This window comes from Anneissia japonica, unplaced genomic scaffold (assembly GCF_011630105.1).
Source record: "Anneissia japonica isolate Jap-2015-1 unplaced genomic scaffold, ASM1163010v1 scaffold1764_len714935_cov166, whole genome shotgun sequence".
NCBI lineage: Eukaryota > Metazoa > Echinodermata > Crinoidea > Comatulida > Comatulidae > Anneissia > Anneissia japonica.
The window spans coordinates 676,186-691,697 of record NW_022757468.1 but is presented as its reverse complement, the minus strand read 5'-3'; the positions used below and the strand labels follow the sequence as shown (position 1 = coordinate 691,697).

The 15,512-nt window shown below is 34.2% G+C and overlaps 1 protein-coding gene across 4 annotated transcripts in view; it reads left to right on the top strand.

The window, feature by feature from the left end:
• Positions 1-338: 338 nt before the first annotated feature.
• LOC117124750 (E3 ubiquitin-protein ligase RNF13-like) overlaps positions 339-15,512 on the top strand; it is a 32,348-nt gene continuing 17,174 nt past the window's right edge. For 3 of the 4 annotated variants that reach the window (XR_004448014.1, XM_033271065.1, XM_033271067.1), the window contains exons 1-3: positions 339-496; positions 10,714-10,846; positions 14,410-14,493. Coding sequence is in view for 3 of the 4 variants with exons in the window: in XM_033271065.1 (XP_033126956.1) it covers positions 10,751-10,846; positions 14,410-14,493 (180 nt within the window). In the remaining variant the exon portion in view is untranslated. Of the gene's footprint in view, positions 497-7,699; positions 7,836-10,713; positions 10,847-14,409; positions 14,494-15,512 lie in introns of those variants that run through there. The other variant, XM_033271066.1, reaches the window with a different exon arrangement.

Genomic DNA, 15,512 nt, shown 5'->3' with positions numbered 1-15,512 from the left:
TTTTTATTTTCATTTTTGTCTGCCAACACCATCCATCTTTGGTGGAATCCCCAATAATTTAATACCGGCATTATTAATGTCTGCTTTAAGTTAAATTTCTCTTTTAGAGAGAAATTAAAAAATAATAAATTAAATAGGTTAGAATGGATGTACAGTTATTACATGCTATTATTTATTCTTAATAAAATATTTCTTTTGAAATTCAAATATTAATTCTCGTATATACTTGTTGTAAGCCACTTTCCTTTAAAATATTACTAATCACCACACCAATATCTACCTGTTCCTGATTACCGTGTTTATCATTTCTCCCTGTATTTCCGCTCGACCAGGGATCTGCTCGAATTCGGCTTATGGCTGACCTTTGTTTGAATCTTTCCGGATGATTGCTTGAATTGTCAAGTACTGTATGTGATCGTTGTTTTGTTGTGAGAAAGAAAACGAATGGAAAATATGGTTTTTGAACAGAATATTTTAGCGTAAAATGCCATTTTCGGTAAGTATATGTAACAAGGTACTAAAATAAACTCTTTTGACGAATTGTAATGAATGTGTTGATCGTAATACTGTTGAATTTCTAAAAGTATAAAACGTCATAGTATAATTTGTTCGGACACTTTCACCACACAAACAAATGGTGAGAGACTCTGTGTGTGTGGCCTAGCCAAGGCTATTGATTGTGCCTATTGATTATAGTTAGGGCCTAGTATAGTAGTAGAGACCTGGCCTAGGCTAGGCCTAGGCCTAGTAAGTAGTACTTGGTAGAGGCACGGTAGGCCTCTTTTGCTATTAGGCTAGGCCTAGAGAATATATAGGTTTTTTAATAGCATATATAGCATAGGCTAGGCTAGGGCCTAGCCTATGCTATATATGCTATTAAAATACCTATATATAGGCCTAGGCCTACAGTATATTAAATAAATTGGAACACAATTAGGCCTATGTAAGTCAGAATAAAAGTGGACCCGATCACCTACCCATGTATAAATATCTATTTATGGAGAACAAGATGATGAACCACTTTTATGCACGGAAATTGTCACACTTTGTGTTATTCCTTGTATTTCACTTAAGTTAACATTCCAACCGTCTTCGATACGATAAACTAACTTTACAACAAACAGTCAGTCAGCTCAGTGGTATAACCAGTATGGTTAGAACAGTAGAATAGCGTCAGACGAAAAAATCCCCGGGATTTATATTACAATGCATTTTCCACAGAAGTTATCGGCAGTTACACTGTACCAACATGGTAAAGTTTACTCAAATTATTTATGAAATTAAATAGCATTGCACCCCTGAATTGAGTCTAGGCTAAGGGTAGAGAGTACAGTAAATGAGTTGTGAATTTGTTTAAATATCTTGGCAGTATATGACCTAGTGGAACAATGTTGGATCATGGCCTGGTATTCCCTCTGTACTACTAGTACATTGTTGCCAGGCCTAGTTTTACTATGCGAGGCAATGAAAGAGCAAAAACACAGATTAGGGTCTGTATAAATTATCAAACATAATCATGTGTACCCCAACTTAAAAGTAGGTCAAAATACAGCACCATTCAAGAGGGTGGTTTGTGTTCGCAATCGCATCGTTAGAGTAGTTGGAGGATGCCATAAACATTTTAACAAAATAGAAAAAAAATAATCTGCGACTGGCGACCCACATTGCCAGAAACAAAATTTTCTTACACACATGCCTTCATTTAGTGGACTTGTATATAATGGCTAGACTTATATATTGAAAGAATTGCTTGTCTAATATGTTTACTCATTTTTTAATGCAATTATGGAGAGCCCAGAGAGGAACCTACTGTACAGAATAATGTCCATCTGAACAGTACTTGGAGGCTGAGGTTTTGAAACATAGGTTCAGTAAAGAACCTCCAAGTGGCACTCAATTGTGTGGTGCCGCGTGTAAGGTGTTGGACCTCCGATCTTGAGATCAGGAGTTCGAGACCAACACTTGTTGCTTTGCGTGTCTTTGGGCAATGCACTTTTACTTAATGTTTGCCTCTCTCTACCCAGCAGTATGAATGGGTACCTGGTAGGATGGTATATGGTATTGAATGTACGTGTTTTGCGCGTACAAGCAGCAATGAACAGGGATACTCCACAGGGAGCAGAGAAACTTGCACAATGTATGGGTCTGCCAACTCAGTGACCAGGGGATGCCAGCACCTTGTATAATCGCCATGTATGATCTGCAGATTGTGATAGGCGCTATAATTCTGGTTCTAAAAAAGAAAAAAGTCTAAGAAGCACTGCACTTGAGTATCCAAAAATGGCATTCAAGGTTGTGGAAATTTATTCAGAACTCAGAGCATTTCTAAAGAAAGGTCACCCTGGTTGATTGGCAAGATTGATAGTAATTTAATATGATAAAAATACATTTTTGTCATTGTGTAGTTTGTTCAGACATTCTCTAAGTTTGTTCAGAACCTGCATTGAGTAGCGTATCTTACAGTAGCAAAATGTAAAATACAATCATATGAAAAGAAAAAAAACACTTGAGCCCTGCTGCAGCATCAAGAAGAAAATCAAAGCTAGTAATATTTATTTGCTGAATAGGGCCTACCATGGCCTAGTACTTACTGTAGAAAATACAGAAAATTGATTTTATTTAGAAGTACAATAGTAATTTAATAGGTAATAATGCATTTTTGTCATTGTGTAGTTTGTTCAGACAATTGTCTAGGTTGTTTCAGAACCTGCGAAGAGTATATCTTCAGTACCAAAAATTAAAATACGATCATATAAACACTCGAGCCCTGCTGTTGCAACATGGAGAAAATCACAGCTTATTATCAATACATTGTGTTCAATCTATTATTATAAATAATACACAATGCAATGTATTGTGTGCAATATATTACAGTACAGAACAATACATTGCGCACAAACATTTACATTACAATACATTTATTTTACATTGTAGAACATGTTTTATGAAGACTCATTTTCTGAATTTAAAGCAGCTCATGTCATGATCAAATTAATGTAGCCTGCAAAATATAGGCTGGAGTTGAATGTATTGTAGCATCAGGTGTCAATTAACTGCACATTTGATGTTGAGATTATGTGTAACATTTATACAATATGGAGCTTTCGATTGCACAATGACAGTAGGATCTAGAACGTAGTGGCGTCACTAAGCAGTCATCTCCGCATGCAAAAACGATAAGTTATCGTTGTTGCCTGGTTTCTAAGACATTTGGACCAAATCTATGATATGCAGAGAATGTACACTAGTCAAGGATAAGCGAATCCGTTCTAGCGTTACATCACGCAAATCCGAAATCTTATACTACTTTAGATGTCAAAGAATGCATTATTATACATTATTATATTTATAATCTATTCTTTAATTTAAAATTATTGTAGTTATTACGGTATTATTCAATTTTCTTTAACCTATAGAATGAGCAACTAAAGATCACGATTTTGGGAGTAGTAGGCCTATAATTTTGATTATTTAATTAAAATGTCCGTCCATTTTAAGCTAAATATGAGATTTTTAACCCATTTTTTAAAAAGTGGACCCATTTTATATATAAAATTACATAATTTGGCCCCATTCTTTGTGGACTCATTAGAAAAATTGTGTGGAGTGGGACTGTCTCAGTAGCTGGCTACAGCATTGGTCATTATGACCATGCATGTCAAATGTTTTTATCAAATCAAATAAAACTTGATAGTCTGAATGGCTGTAAACAAATTGTATTACCATGCAGTACTTCATCTGAAAGAGTGTTATTGCACAGTTCATCTTATTGATAAATGGTTGCATAAAGTCCTTGTTTGCATAAGTACTATAGATAATTTTGTAGTGCTATCAGCTATCATATAACAGTGGATGGGGTCAAGCATACCAATCATTATATAACAATTTCTGAACAATAACCATTTATTCATAGTTATCCTCTGCTGGCATTTTCCTCAATCTAGCAGTGAAGTATTTAAAGGAATGTACCGGCCAATTCAGTTAAAATTGAATGCTCATCTAAACTATTGTATTATCATGTTTATTTTAAAATACAACCCTCTAATTTATTTGGCGACCTAATTTTCAGTTGTGACCTACAGTATACCTGAGAACCGCTCATTTAATATTTACATTATCTCCATTTTAACCATCAGTAAGCCTAATGTATTTTATTTTTCTATGGGATTCAGCAGCATAAAAACATGGCATATGTATGTGACATTTGCTCTGTAAAACTGATAGTAAAATCCTTTCAGGAAAATCTGAATTCGGCATTGCTTTAATGTGTACAGGTAATTTAAAGTTCTGTGACTCTTGGACATTTGTAATGAATATCATTAAAGTCAAAGTATAGTAATATTTATCAATTCAAAAGGAAACTACATGGCTCTTTTTCAGTGTAAAAATGGATGAAAAGGTACAACAGACTATAGCCCCTCTCGCACAGGACTTAATTTGGTCAAATTAACCAAGTCACTGGCTAAATTGACCAAAAAAAAATCCAATCCGAACGTCGGTTACAATTCCCTCAGGGTAAAATTAACCAAACCGAATGGTTAATTTTACCGACCTCAGCCTGCCCAGTAAAACTTACCACGGTCTCGGTTAAACTAACCACGCTGGTCAAGAAGTCCAATCCGAACGTGCAATACGGTTAAAAATTCTTCCATGTAGACACCGCTCGAACAAAACCGGAAGTTGAAGTCACAAACTAGCGCCCTCAATATTTTTTATACACAAGGTTAAAATCTTGGTAAAACTATGGTAAAACTAACCGCATGAATAATCCAAGTGCGAACAATGGTGAAATGTACCCATGACTTTGTTTAAAGTTACCCTGGTTAAATTTACCATTTTTAAAATCCAGTGCGAACAAGGCTTATGACAAAATTATGGGTATCCAAGTATGGGTACCAAAATGGGTAGCCCAGTATACATTACGATAGTACCATTAATACTTGTTTGCTAAAACAGAAATGGTTCTTTGGCCACCCTAAACCAAATTCTGATAATTTTTTTTTGTCATAGTGCAAAACCTGAAACATAGCTTGGTAATTGTTATGATAAATTGGTGATGTTTCACATTTAAGAAAAAAATTTAATTGTTCAAAACTTGATAGTATCATCATCATCATCATCAGGCTGTTTTCACCCACTGCTGTGTGAAGCAGTCCATTGCCACTCTTTCCCCATTTTTTGTTTCCATGTACAGTACTATGAGGTGATGTCATCTCTTTCTCTTTTGTCTTATTAATGGACAGAGGTAAATTGTGTGGTCTGAATTTGAAAAGTTAAATTTCAACCATCTACTTGAATAAAAGTTGAAAAAAACCAGAAACTCATTAATTGATGTCAGATAAAATGCAGGCCTCAGGTTTTATGAAATCTGAATTAATTGCAGTATTTAATTTTGTAAAATTCAAACGTACACTATACAGCAAATTCAATAGTTGCCAATGTTACTGACATACAGGAAGTTTGACATGATTTATGTATAGTCTGCAGAATTGTGTATTACCGACTCAAAAGCGAAGGTTTCACTGTCAATTCATATGGGATGAAATTAATTGGTTCCAGTGAAATGAAAGTTGAGAGTGGATGTGTTTATCAAGGCTTTATAGGAGAAATGTTTTTAAGATCTATTTTAAACTATTGTTAGAAAAATATAACAAATGAAGAAATGACCAACATAGAAAACCATTATCCACTATTTGGCTTACAGTGCATGTGTGCATGCAACGAGCTGACGTGAGTGGTTGTAGTACTGTGCAATATGAAATCTGTGTAAAAAAGATCTGCTTGTGACAACTTGCTTACTGTATTAATACACTAAATGGAACTCAATGACTGCCAAATTTGAATCTGATACAGTACTGTACATTGCTTTTCTGTATATTTGCTGCTGAATTGTGTGACTCCTAAGAATAAATAAGAAATAAAAAACAACTATTATCTGTTACTATTATATTGATTCCAAAACTCAAGTCATAACTTTAATTAATTTAATATTGAATCATTAACAGACTAATTAATTAAATTTTATTCATCATAAATCCGAAGTTAACTTTGTTAGAAGGCTTACATATTTTTTTTTCAAAGCTACAGTAACTAATCTAGCCCACCCACAAGCATTGTTCCTTTCCTTAGTTTGTGTTATTGCTTGGACAGCCATGTCTGATTGCACTGGCAGGAGCGCAGGCTCGAGGCAGGGTGTTTTAGCAAGGGTTAGGCCTAGGCTACTTAGTAACTGATTTGGGGTACATATTATAATAGCAGTGGAAATAGCATCATTAAATTTTTTTTTATAGAAATAATTGCAATAAATTTTGGGCAGATTTAAGTTGCACTCCAGAAATAATGTATAATGACAATAGGGCCTACTAAATATGGTATTAAAGTAGTTACATGTAAAGGTTATGAATTAGTTATAACCCATTATTTACTCTCAGTCTTCTTGTGTGTTAAAACGATAAAGATTCAACATGGTATAACAACCGTGTTTCATCTATAACTAAACGTGAGCATGTGCACTATGCTTTAGTGAATAAAAATCACAAAATATATGCCACGCGTTGTCCAGAAACTTAATTTTTGTACCTACTACTGTACAGTAGGTTTATGTTGTAATCATAATGCATACTGTACCACCAGCAAATAAATCTGCATAAAGCATTCATATTATATACTGTAAACAAGACTAATTTTCCCATTTGATAGTTAGATAGAGAGAGCAACATTGGTCCTGAAGCTGAACTGGTGGTAGCCACTGGTGTGTGCTGAAAGGTGGAGATCTTCACAAACTTGTTCCATGGTTCAATTCTGTTTCCTGTTGTGTTTCTACTGGTGGGTTGAAATGCAAGTTTGAATAGAATACTGTCTTTCCGATGAGACATTCAGACTGATTGTTGTTTGTGCAATATGGCGTGTGTTAAAGAACATAGTACACTTTGAACAAAAATAAGGGATTTTCCCGGTCACAGATGGATCCCACTGGAAGTGTTCAGACTTTCATGGGATGTGCTTGGTGTTCTCAGGGGATAAATCCAACATGTCCAGTCCAGGCCTGCTTTCATTGATTGGTTGATACAGTTTGTCCCCTATTTTATACCAAAAAAAGTTCATTTTATGTAAGGAAATAAATACTGTATATATTGTGAGGATGTGAGCTGGTCACATTGCAACATCACATTTTTTACAACCACACAATAGGATCTCGAGCAAGGGTACTCCTATATCTCACATACTCGCATTTTTATATTTAATAACAGTAAATGTTTTTTTAAAAAAAAAACCTAATCTCCTAGCGGTAAAACCGTTAGGAGAGAATAAAAATTCTTGCTTAAAAAATTGTAACCAACAATTTTAACTTGTAGTTTTTAAAGTGTCAGTTTATGGAGTTTAAAAGAACCTCAACCATAATTTTAGACCAGACAAATATTTTCTAAAAAAGATAATTTCACTTGGTTAAGTTTTTCTAAGAACAGGCACATTGCAATGCAATAGACTATAGTTACTGTAGCATTAAATTGATTTAAAATTTGTCTTTATTTCATCAACACAATTAGAACTTTAATTTACTTTTGTTATTTGCTGGTAGATATTTCATACAGGGATTTGTTCTCATTATTGTCTGCTGCCAAACATTGTACATGGTAGATAATTATGAATTTATTATTTATTCAAATTTCAATTGTAATGTTAGCTTGCATGCCAGGTGGATGAGATCTGAGAGAGCTTTGTTCTTATTATCGTACAGTATATCAAGATGTTTCAAATTTGATATTCAGATTGTCATTTTCAAGATAAAAACTAAGTTGATTTTAGATGTTGAATATATTCTTTTAGTTTACATGGTAAGTAAACAATTAATAATTATCTACCTGTACTACAGTATACCTTTAGAAAAAAAACTAGGGCTAGGGTATTCTACATACATTTATAAGTTGATAGCCAGTGCCATTCTATTGGAAATGTTTGTGAGCCTTGGATGGCCTGTAACCAGTTTGAGAAATGGGGTGGATCAGTATAAAAACTGAACAGAACTTACCTTGTGTATGGGTGAAGGACGTGGTCCAACCACCTAAGTGGTCTAGGAAAAAATTGTGTTTATAAATGTACGGAATTTTGCATATTCCAACATTTTCAGGGAGCATTTTATAATAAGCAACAAAACTAAAACTATCAATTATTCAAGCATTACTAGGGCAGATACAGACTGTGCGATTGCACCCCCCTAAATTATATTAAGAAAAATAATTGTTATACTGTATAGTTGATAGAGTATGAATTACTGGTAAGACTTTTAAGGTATGAGAGTGCAATTTCCAGGCAACTGGAGGTTCATATTCTTACAATTTTCAAAACCTCAACCCCAACCATGGTGGGCTGAGGTGGTACAGACTTTCACATACCCCCTACCGCTAATCCTGCATCCGCCCCAGCATCACACACTGAAATTATTAATAAAACCTCAAGCGGTGCCAGAAATTTTCAGAAGAGGGTTCCAAAAAGTTCCCAACAGGTAGTTCACATGCACCTCAGCTCCATGTTTGGGGTGAGGTGAGCACATTTTGCAGAGGTCCCAAGTCTACCGCTACTTGTGGTAGTCTACCGCTTTTAGCAGCAATCTACCGTGCTACCGTATGCCTACCTTTTTCTACTGCATAGAAAAGATTCTCCCATAAATTTTTTAAAATTTAATTATTTAATTTTGAATATTAGCTCTAGCCTAGGCCTAGGTAAAAACATGACTCAGGATGTTAAAAAACAATCATAAACAATCACAAATAAGTTTATTCCACACCCTACCATCACTGTTTATAATGCATTTGCAATTAATTACAGTAGCTGCTGCAAAAATGGAATCAATGTTGATGCGCCCATACTTGCGACGCCCGGCCTGACCATGCCTGCAGTGTGATTTAATAACACCCTTTGACCCGTACAACAGGCCTACTGCCAACCTTTTGCATAAAATTAATTTTATCCAGCTGCTTCATGAAAATAATCACACAATTATTAATTGATAGTCGAAAATAAATTTTTAACTAACAGATGCCAGAAAAGAAGTGTTAAATTGATTTAATTAATATTGATGTAGGCCTAAGTGTAAATTAATGAATAATGTATTGAATATTAGACTAGGCCTACTGTACATAAATTCTGGAATCTACTTTAATTTCATGGTATTAATTTACATTGTGTAAATTAAAATGAAAGCAAGAGCTAGCAATTTAACTGTTTGTTTGATCATTGAATGTCAAGTATTTGATGATATGAGTAGTTGGGTATTGGCTGCAACGCTACGCACGTTGTATTTGCAGGCGTCCAAAGGTTCCCGACAAAATCTCCTGCGAATGGAGTTCTTCAACTTGGGACCCCTGCATTTTAACAGTTGGCACCTGTAGATGCTCGGAAAAGGCACTCTCATACAGTACCCTTCCTACTGAATAGATGTTGCTTTGTATACTTTAAATGCATCACCCTCTCCCAGCATTACCTCTTTACCCCCTGCCCTAGGCTGACAATAGATTATTATTAGCTCAGGGTTTAGACAAACACATTTTGAAAATAGAAAGGATGTATGACACATTGAAATTATGGTACAGACATGGACTTGTTATTGTGTTTGGACATTGGTATTATGCAGAGGAAATTCCTCCTTGGTACACTACTTGTCATGGGACGTTGTGGTCTCTATTGATAATAATCATATTCATATTTTTAGAAAAATATTTAAAAATACAAAAATGCATCATTATGCAATTTATAAGCAAGTGTCATACTACTGAGGGTTTCCCAAGATTAATTATCATCCTATAATGGCAAGCATTAACAGTACTGTATGGTTACACCTTCCAACAATAAAACACCTTGTGACCACTCACTATACTGTAGTCATGGGAAGTGGTTATGACTTTGACATCACTTCTAAGTTTAAATGACTATTAGAGGTAAACCTACATTCACTGTGTCTGTTGAGCAATGTAGGCCCATAGTCAGTACTGTAATATTCTCTTGCCAAAAAATGAATATAGTACAGTACTGGTTTTATTAAAGTAAATATTGAGTATTTTAATTATAATTTCAAAAAGCTGGTTATCAGCTTTGTCAGTCTGTGATCAAGGTTTAATGCTATTTGTTATTTGTTTACTTTCTTATTCTACAGTATACCATAAACAAGATAACAACTGATATACAGTGCCTATGCCCTTTGGACCAGTGCACTGGAATTGGGGGGAAATTTGTAGTAAACAATCAAAGTTGCTGAATATCACTGTGATGTGAATGATTGTGCAGCTGATAATACATTTGTGTATCAGTTATATCAACCACACTGTACCAGTGATTCGCCATGTCAAAACCAGCATTAGTGACCAAAACCACAAAATTGACTTTTTTTTCTTTTCATATTTTTCAAATTAAAAGCTTTTAAATGACCATTTACTGGAATCGACTTACTATAGAGTACTACAGTCGTGTCGTTACAACACCAGGTGGCGCCCTCTGGACGTTGGCTACCATTCATTATGCATGAATGACTTCATAATCTTAATGGTTTAGAATAGGCTTTCTGGAATAGGCATTTTAAAACCTAATAATTTACCATTAAAATGTACTAAAAACACAAAAAGCTTTATATTAGTTATCGAACTAACTATTTAATTATCAACTAACATTTACAAAGAGAAATTAAGATACAACTTCTTAATGGTTTCTTTTTTTTTCCAGCATCAATTTCTAGAATTATCTGTGGTATGAAAAACGTATGAAGATGTCAGGCTTGATTTCACCAGTCTACGTATTAACTGTTGTCTGCTATGTAGCTCTTCAGCCAATCGCTGTCTCAGCTGAAATAATTCTTGTAAGTACAGTAAAATGGAAGAATGAACGCATCAATGATCAGCTTTTTTTTATTTCATGTATAAGTACATAAAAGTGTTTTCAAAGCATGAAAAAAACTGGGATTTTCATATTGAAGAGGAAAAATGACAAGGATGCATGCTCTATTTCATTTCAATTCAATTTCTTTCATTGGTGCAAGTGCCGTCTTGGGCCAATATCAACACAAACACAATGAAACATCAAAACACAATCTTCCTATTTTATAATATAAGGATTAACAATGCTAGCCGATACTAGTGACAAATATACCAGAAAAAGAAATGAGAGGTAAACCGCAATATATACATAGTTTTATGTTTCATGACAATACTTAAATTCAGTGTTGCACTTTTTGCATTGCTCATTAGGGGAACCCTGTGCTTACCAAGCATACTTTGATTACAATAAAATCAATGGATAAGTAGGCCTTTTCCTGATTCGACTTGTGTGGGCTGAATATTTAGATTTCACAAACATTTATATCCTCCTACAGGTATTATCATTGTTGTAGACAGTATACTGTTATACAGTATTTATAAATAGACTATTACAGTAAATATATTTTTGTATGTATGACATGTGCAAAAACACAAGGAAGACAGCAAATGGTGATTAATTGTTTCCTCAGTGATCTCAAAATATCAGAGCATGTACAGAACAAAAGAAATACATTGTTAGGTGGTGGTGGTTTCTTTACAAGGTATTGGTCAACATGCTCAACTAGGTTTATATGAAATTAGTTTCCAGATACTTCGACAGATTTTCTTCAACAACACATAAATCAAGACATATTGCAATACAAGCGATGGAACTTAAACTAAGTCTGTACTTAAAGGGCTAACTAAAACTATAAACACTCTAAGGCAAAAAATGGCAAGGCATATTTTAGGATAAATATACAATATACTGTACTCATTGATTTTGGAGAGCCACTAGACAGTGATTCAGTTCACATTTTGGCAATTCCGTCCGGCCAACTGAGTGTTGTTTTTTGCTCTCTGTTATCTTGTGTTTGTCGATTTTAATGTTTTTTGGACGAAATAAATGAAATGGGAAAAAAAGACAAGATACATATTGCAATTCAGAGGTTGAAATGCCCAAAATGTATGTTGCCTGTTAAATGCTTTATTATACTATTGAGTAGTTTATCAGATTTATAGTGACTTCATGTACTATACAGGGCAGTAATCTGTTGTTAATAATTCATTCATCATAACATTATTTTCATTAAATGGAAGCATCACCAAAAAAACAGCATGATTATGCCAGGGATGCCATTGACAAATAATAATTCAAATAAAACAGTATAAAGTTACATAAATAAAAATTTAAAATACAAACAAAACAAAAGGTGCCTACCATATTGATTTGTAATTTATCACAAAATCATAGCTTTAAGTATTTCTTGAAAGTAAATAATATTAAACATATTTCGTAAAAAAGTTACATGTTTTGTATTTTGAAATGAGTCGGGCAAATCGTTCTCCTGCTTAAATTGAGTATGTGCTAATCTCTTCAATGAACTCCATCCAGATGGTGGTAGTCTCTCTGTTCAATGCTGGAAATGTAATTACAAAAATGTTCGTTTAGGTCATACTGTAGTACCTATACTGGGATTAGTTCCTTAGGGTTTACCTCCTTTAAGGATCTGTTCAAGCACAAAAATTACTTGTGCTTAATTCAGTACACACATTTTTCCAAAAATGCTTTAACAGTTGCTTGTATACCATCTGGATTATCAGCAACAATTTTGACTTCGAAATTTACTGAAGAAAATTCTGGAATGAAAATAAGCTCTTGATGAAGTGATAATTTATTTATATTTGTTAGTTGATTTATTAGATGCTTTGTTAAGCCCAAGCAATTGAAATGGGTAAGTACGGTAGTATAATGAACAATCCATCGTTCCTCCGTAGATTAAAACCGCACTCAACAAATATACTACAGTATCTGTTAGGCTTTGGGGAAGACAAACAGATCTTAACGACAAATACAGCTACTTGTGTAGGGCCTATATACACCATGGATTTATTGTTTATGTAATAGGATTTATATAGTGCATGATACTGATGTGTGCGCTGAGGGAACCGCAAAGAAAAAAAAGAGAAATACTAAACCATGGATCTATCCTTGGAACAAAAAACCAAAACACAATGCAATCAGAGAAACCAGGATCACCACACCATTCTCCTGCAATTGAAGTACCACTGGCAGGCAGTACCGTAGTTGGCAGGCTCAGAATTTACAGGTGCACAAAAGAAACTGGCATCTTACCCACCTAAAAAACAAAATAAAAGTAGTACGGTAGTTTCGTAATACGGTATTTGAGGAGTACCTGAATTGTTCGAACTGCTTGCCACTTGCTAAGTTTTCTGTTGGATTTTATGGAGAAATATATGGAGCGCTTCTGCTATAGTGTGCTTGAATACGCTTTAGCTTTATAGCATGGAAAACTGAGATTTAATTTAAAATTGTTGTTATAAATTGTTTTTGAACTCATTTACAATAACATTAATTTTTGTTTAATACAGTAATTCAGGAGTGACACCATTGATTTTGTATGCACTCCCTACGACAAAAAGACAGAAATGCTGAGAATGCCCCATGTCAAATCTCACTTTTTAATCTGAATTTCACTTTAATTTCAGGTTTTTATTGAACATTTGTTGTTTTTTTGGTAACACATTAACATTTTTATTGACATTATTTTGCAATATTTATCAACAAAAGATTGAATAAAACCATACCTGAATGTAAATATCTGTTCATTAAGGAGATATTTGAGCATTGACTTTGTTCAGTCGTATGCAATCTTTGTGGCATTGATCACTGATAATCACAGGAATTCCACGATTTTACCAATACACTCTTAAAATTTAAATGTAGATTTTGATCTCAATAATATTATCAGCTTAATAAAAAGTCAACATTATGACTGATAAATTGATATAATGATATACTGTACATACTAACTATGTATTTATTTAAAAATTGCATGAATAATTTGAAAACTTTCAAGGAACCAACCAATAACAACCTAACAGTAGTAGTAAAGATAAATTTGTCAAATTAATTATCAAAATAAAGGATTAAAAATAACAATTTTTGATCAAATTACAGAAGTCATTATGATAGGGTGGTACCAGGTTTTCCCTGACAGGTAGTCAGTAGTGCCCCGACAGATGGGTCAGAGTGCACACCCACCTCAGTCTCACTATTTTGGTTTTCCCTGACTGATATCGCCGCGACTCCGCAACAGCTGGGCCAGGTTTCCCGGCAACCCACTGATGACATTTCTGTGGGGTAGGCCACCCATCCAATGCAGTGCTTCAAGCTGGCCCCAAAAATACAAACTTTTACAGTTCAATAATTGATGGACTCGCCTGCTTTATAATTTCTAATTCATATTAATCATTGACTCCATGAAAACAATGGCATATTAGTTGTAGGTTGGCATTCATTAAATAATTAATGGTTAATGTCAGTTCAGTTCTCCTTGTCCACTTGTTGAATTATAAACAGTTTTCTCCTTTTGAATTTTAGTCTATGAATAACGACAGTAGGACCGTACAGCTTTTATCATATCCTTCAACATTTGGTGCTAAACTACCCCAAAACGGACTGAAGGTGAGTCTGTATCTTTTACTTTTGTTGTTAATCTGGTCTTTAGTTGATCTTTATTTTTTGTGTGTTAAAAACTATTAGATTTATGAAAACAATTCCTAGGCAATCATCAGTAGGGCCTGATTAGGGAAGTGAATGCCCTTGTTCATGAGTGAGTTCCTGGATCCCTCTGACAAACTGATTACCTCTGGGGTCCCTGCCTAGGATCACAGATTTTGTTTGTTTCACCACTTATAAGAATTAACTATGGACTATAAAATGCTGCATACAGTATTTCAAACTATTTTTCCAACAGTGCAACTACTGTGCCATCAATGTGTTACACTGTAGTCAGGGAAGGCAGTGCGTTTTCAGAAGAGGATAGCCTGTACTCTAAGTAACAAATGTCACAAAAGCCTTTGTTGCTAGACTGTCCCATATTGTCTAATATTTGTCTTTTATTTAAAGTCACACAACTTTCAAAATAGTTTACTGAGTCCTCAGCTTTGGAAAATCTCCCTGATTCAATTATAAACTCACCATCAAGATAATTATTTCTTGTAGACTAAAACTAATCATTTGCCATTATATTAAAATTTGTTTAATAAGTTAACTATTTCTATGGCTTCTTCCTAAATAAATTAATCAACCTGAATAATACCCTTCTGTTAGTTTACTTTGTAAGTAGTATTAAGAACCAGTTGGCAGATCAAGGGGACAGCGAAAAGGACGCTTGCCTGTCAGGCAGCAGCCCAAAAAATATTATCCATATGTGATATCATTTAGTCAACAAATTAAAATGGATAAAACTCCAAAGCTTTTAAGGGGCATATTCTCTGGACCCACACAATAGGTAAGAGAATATATGTAAAATCCAAAAGCTAAAGCCAAGAGAAATGGCTAATAGTTGATGGAATAGTCTTTTGAAAGAGAAACAATATTTTGCAATCATTTGATATTGAAGCTTGTACTGTATTTAAATTGATTGAATTGAGCACTACTTAAATATACCAACATCCTGTATTAATGATTGAAAGGAGGAA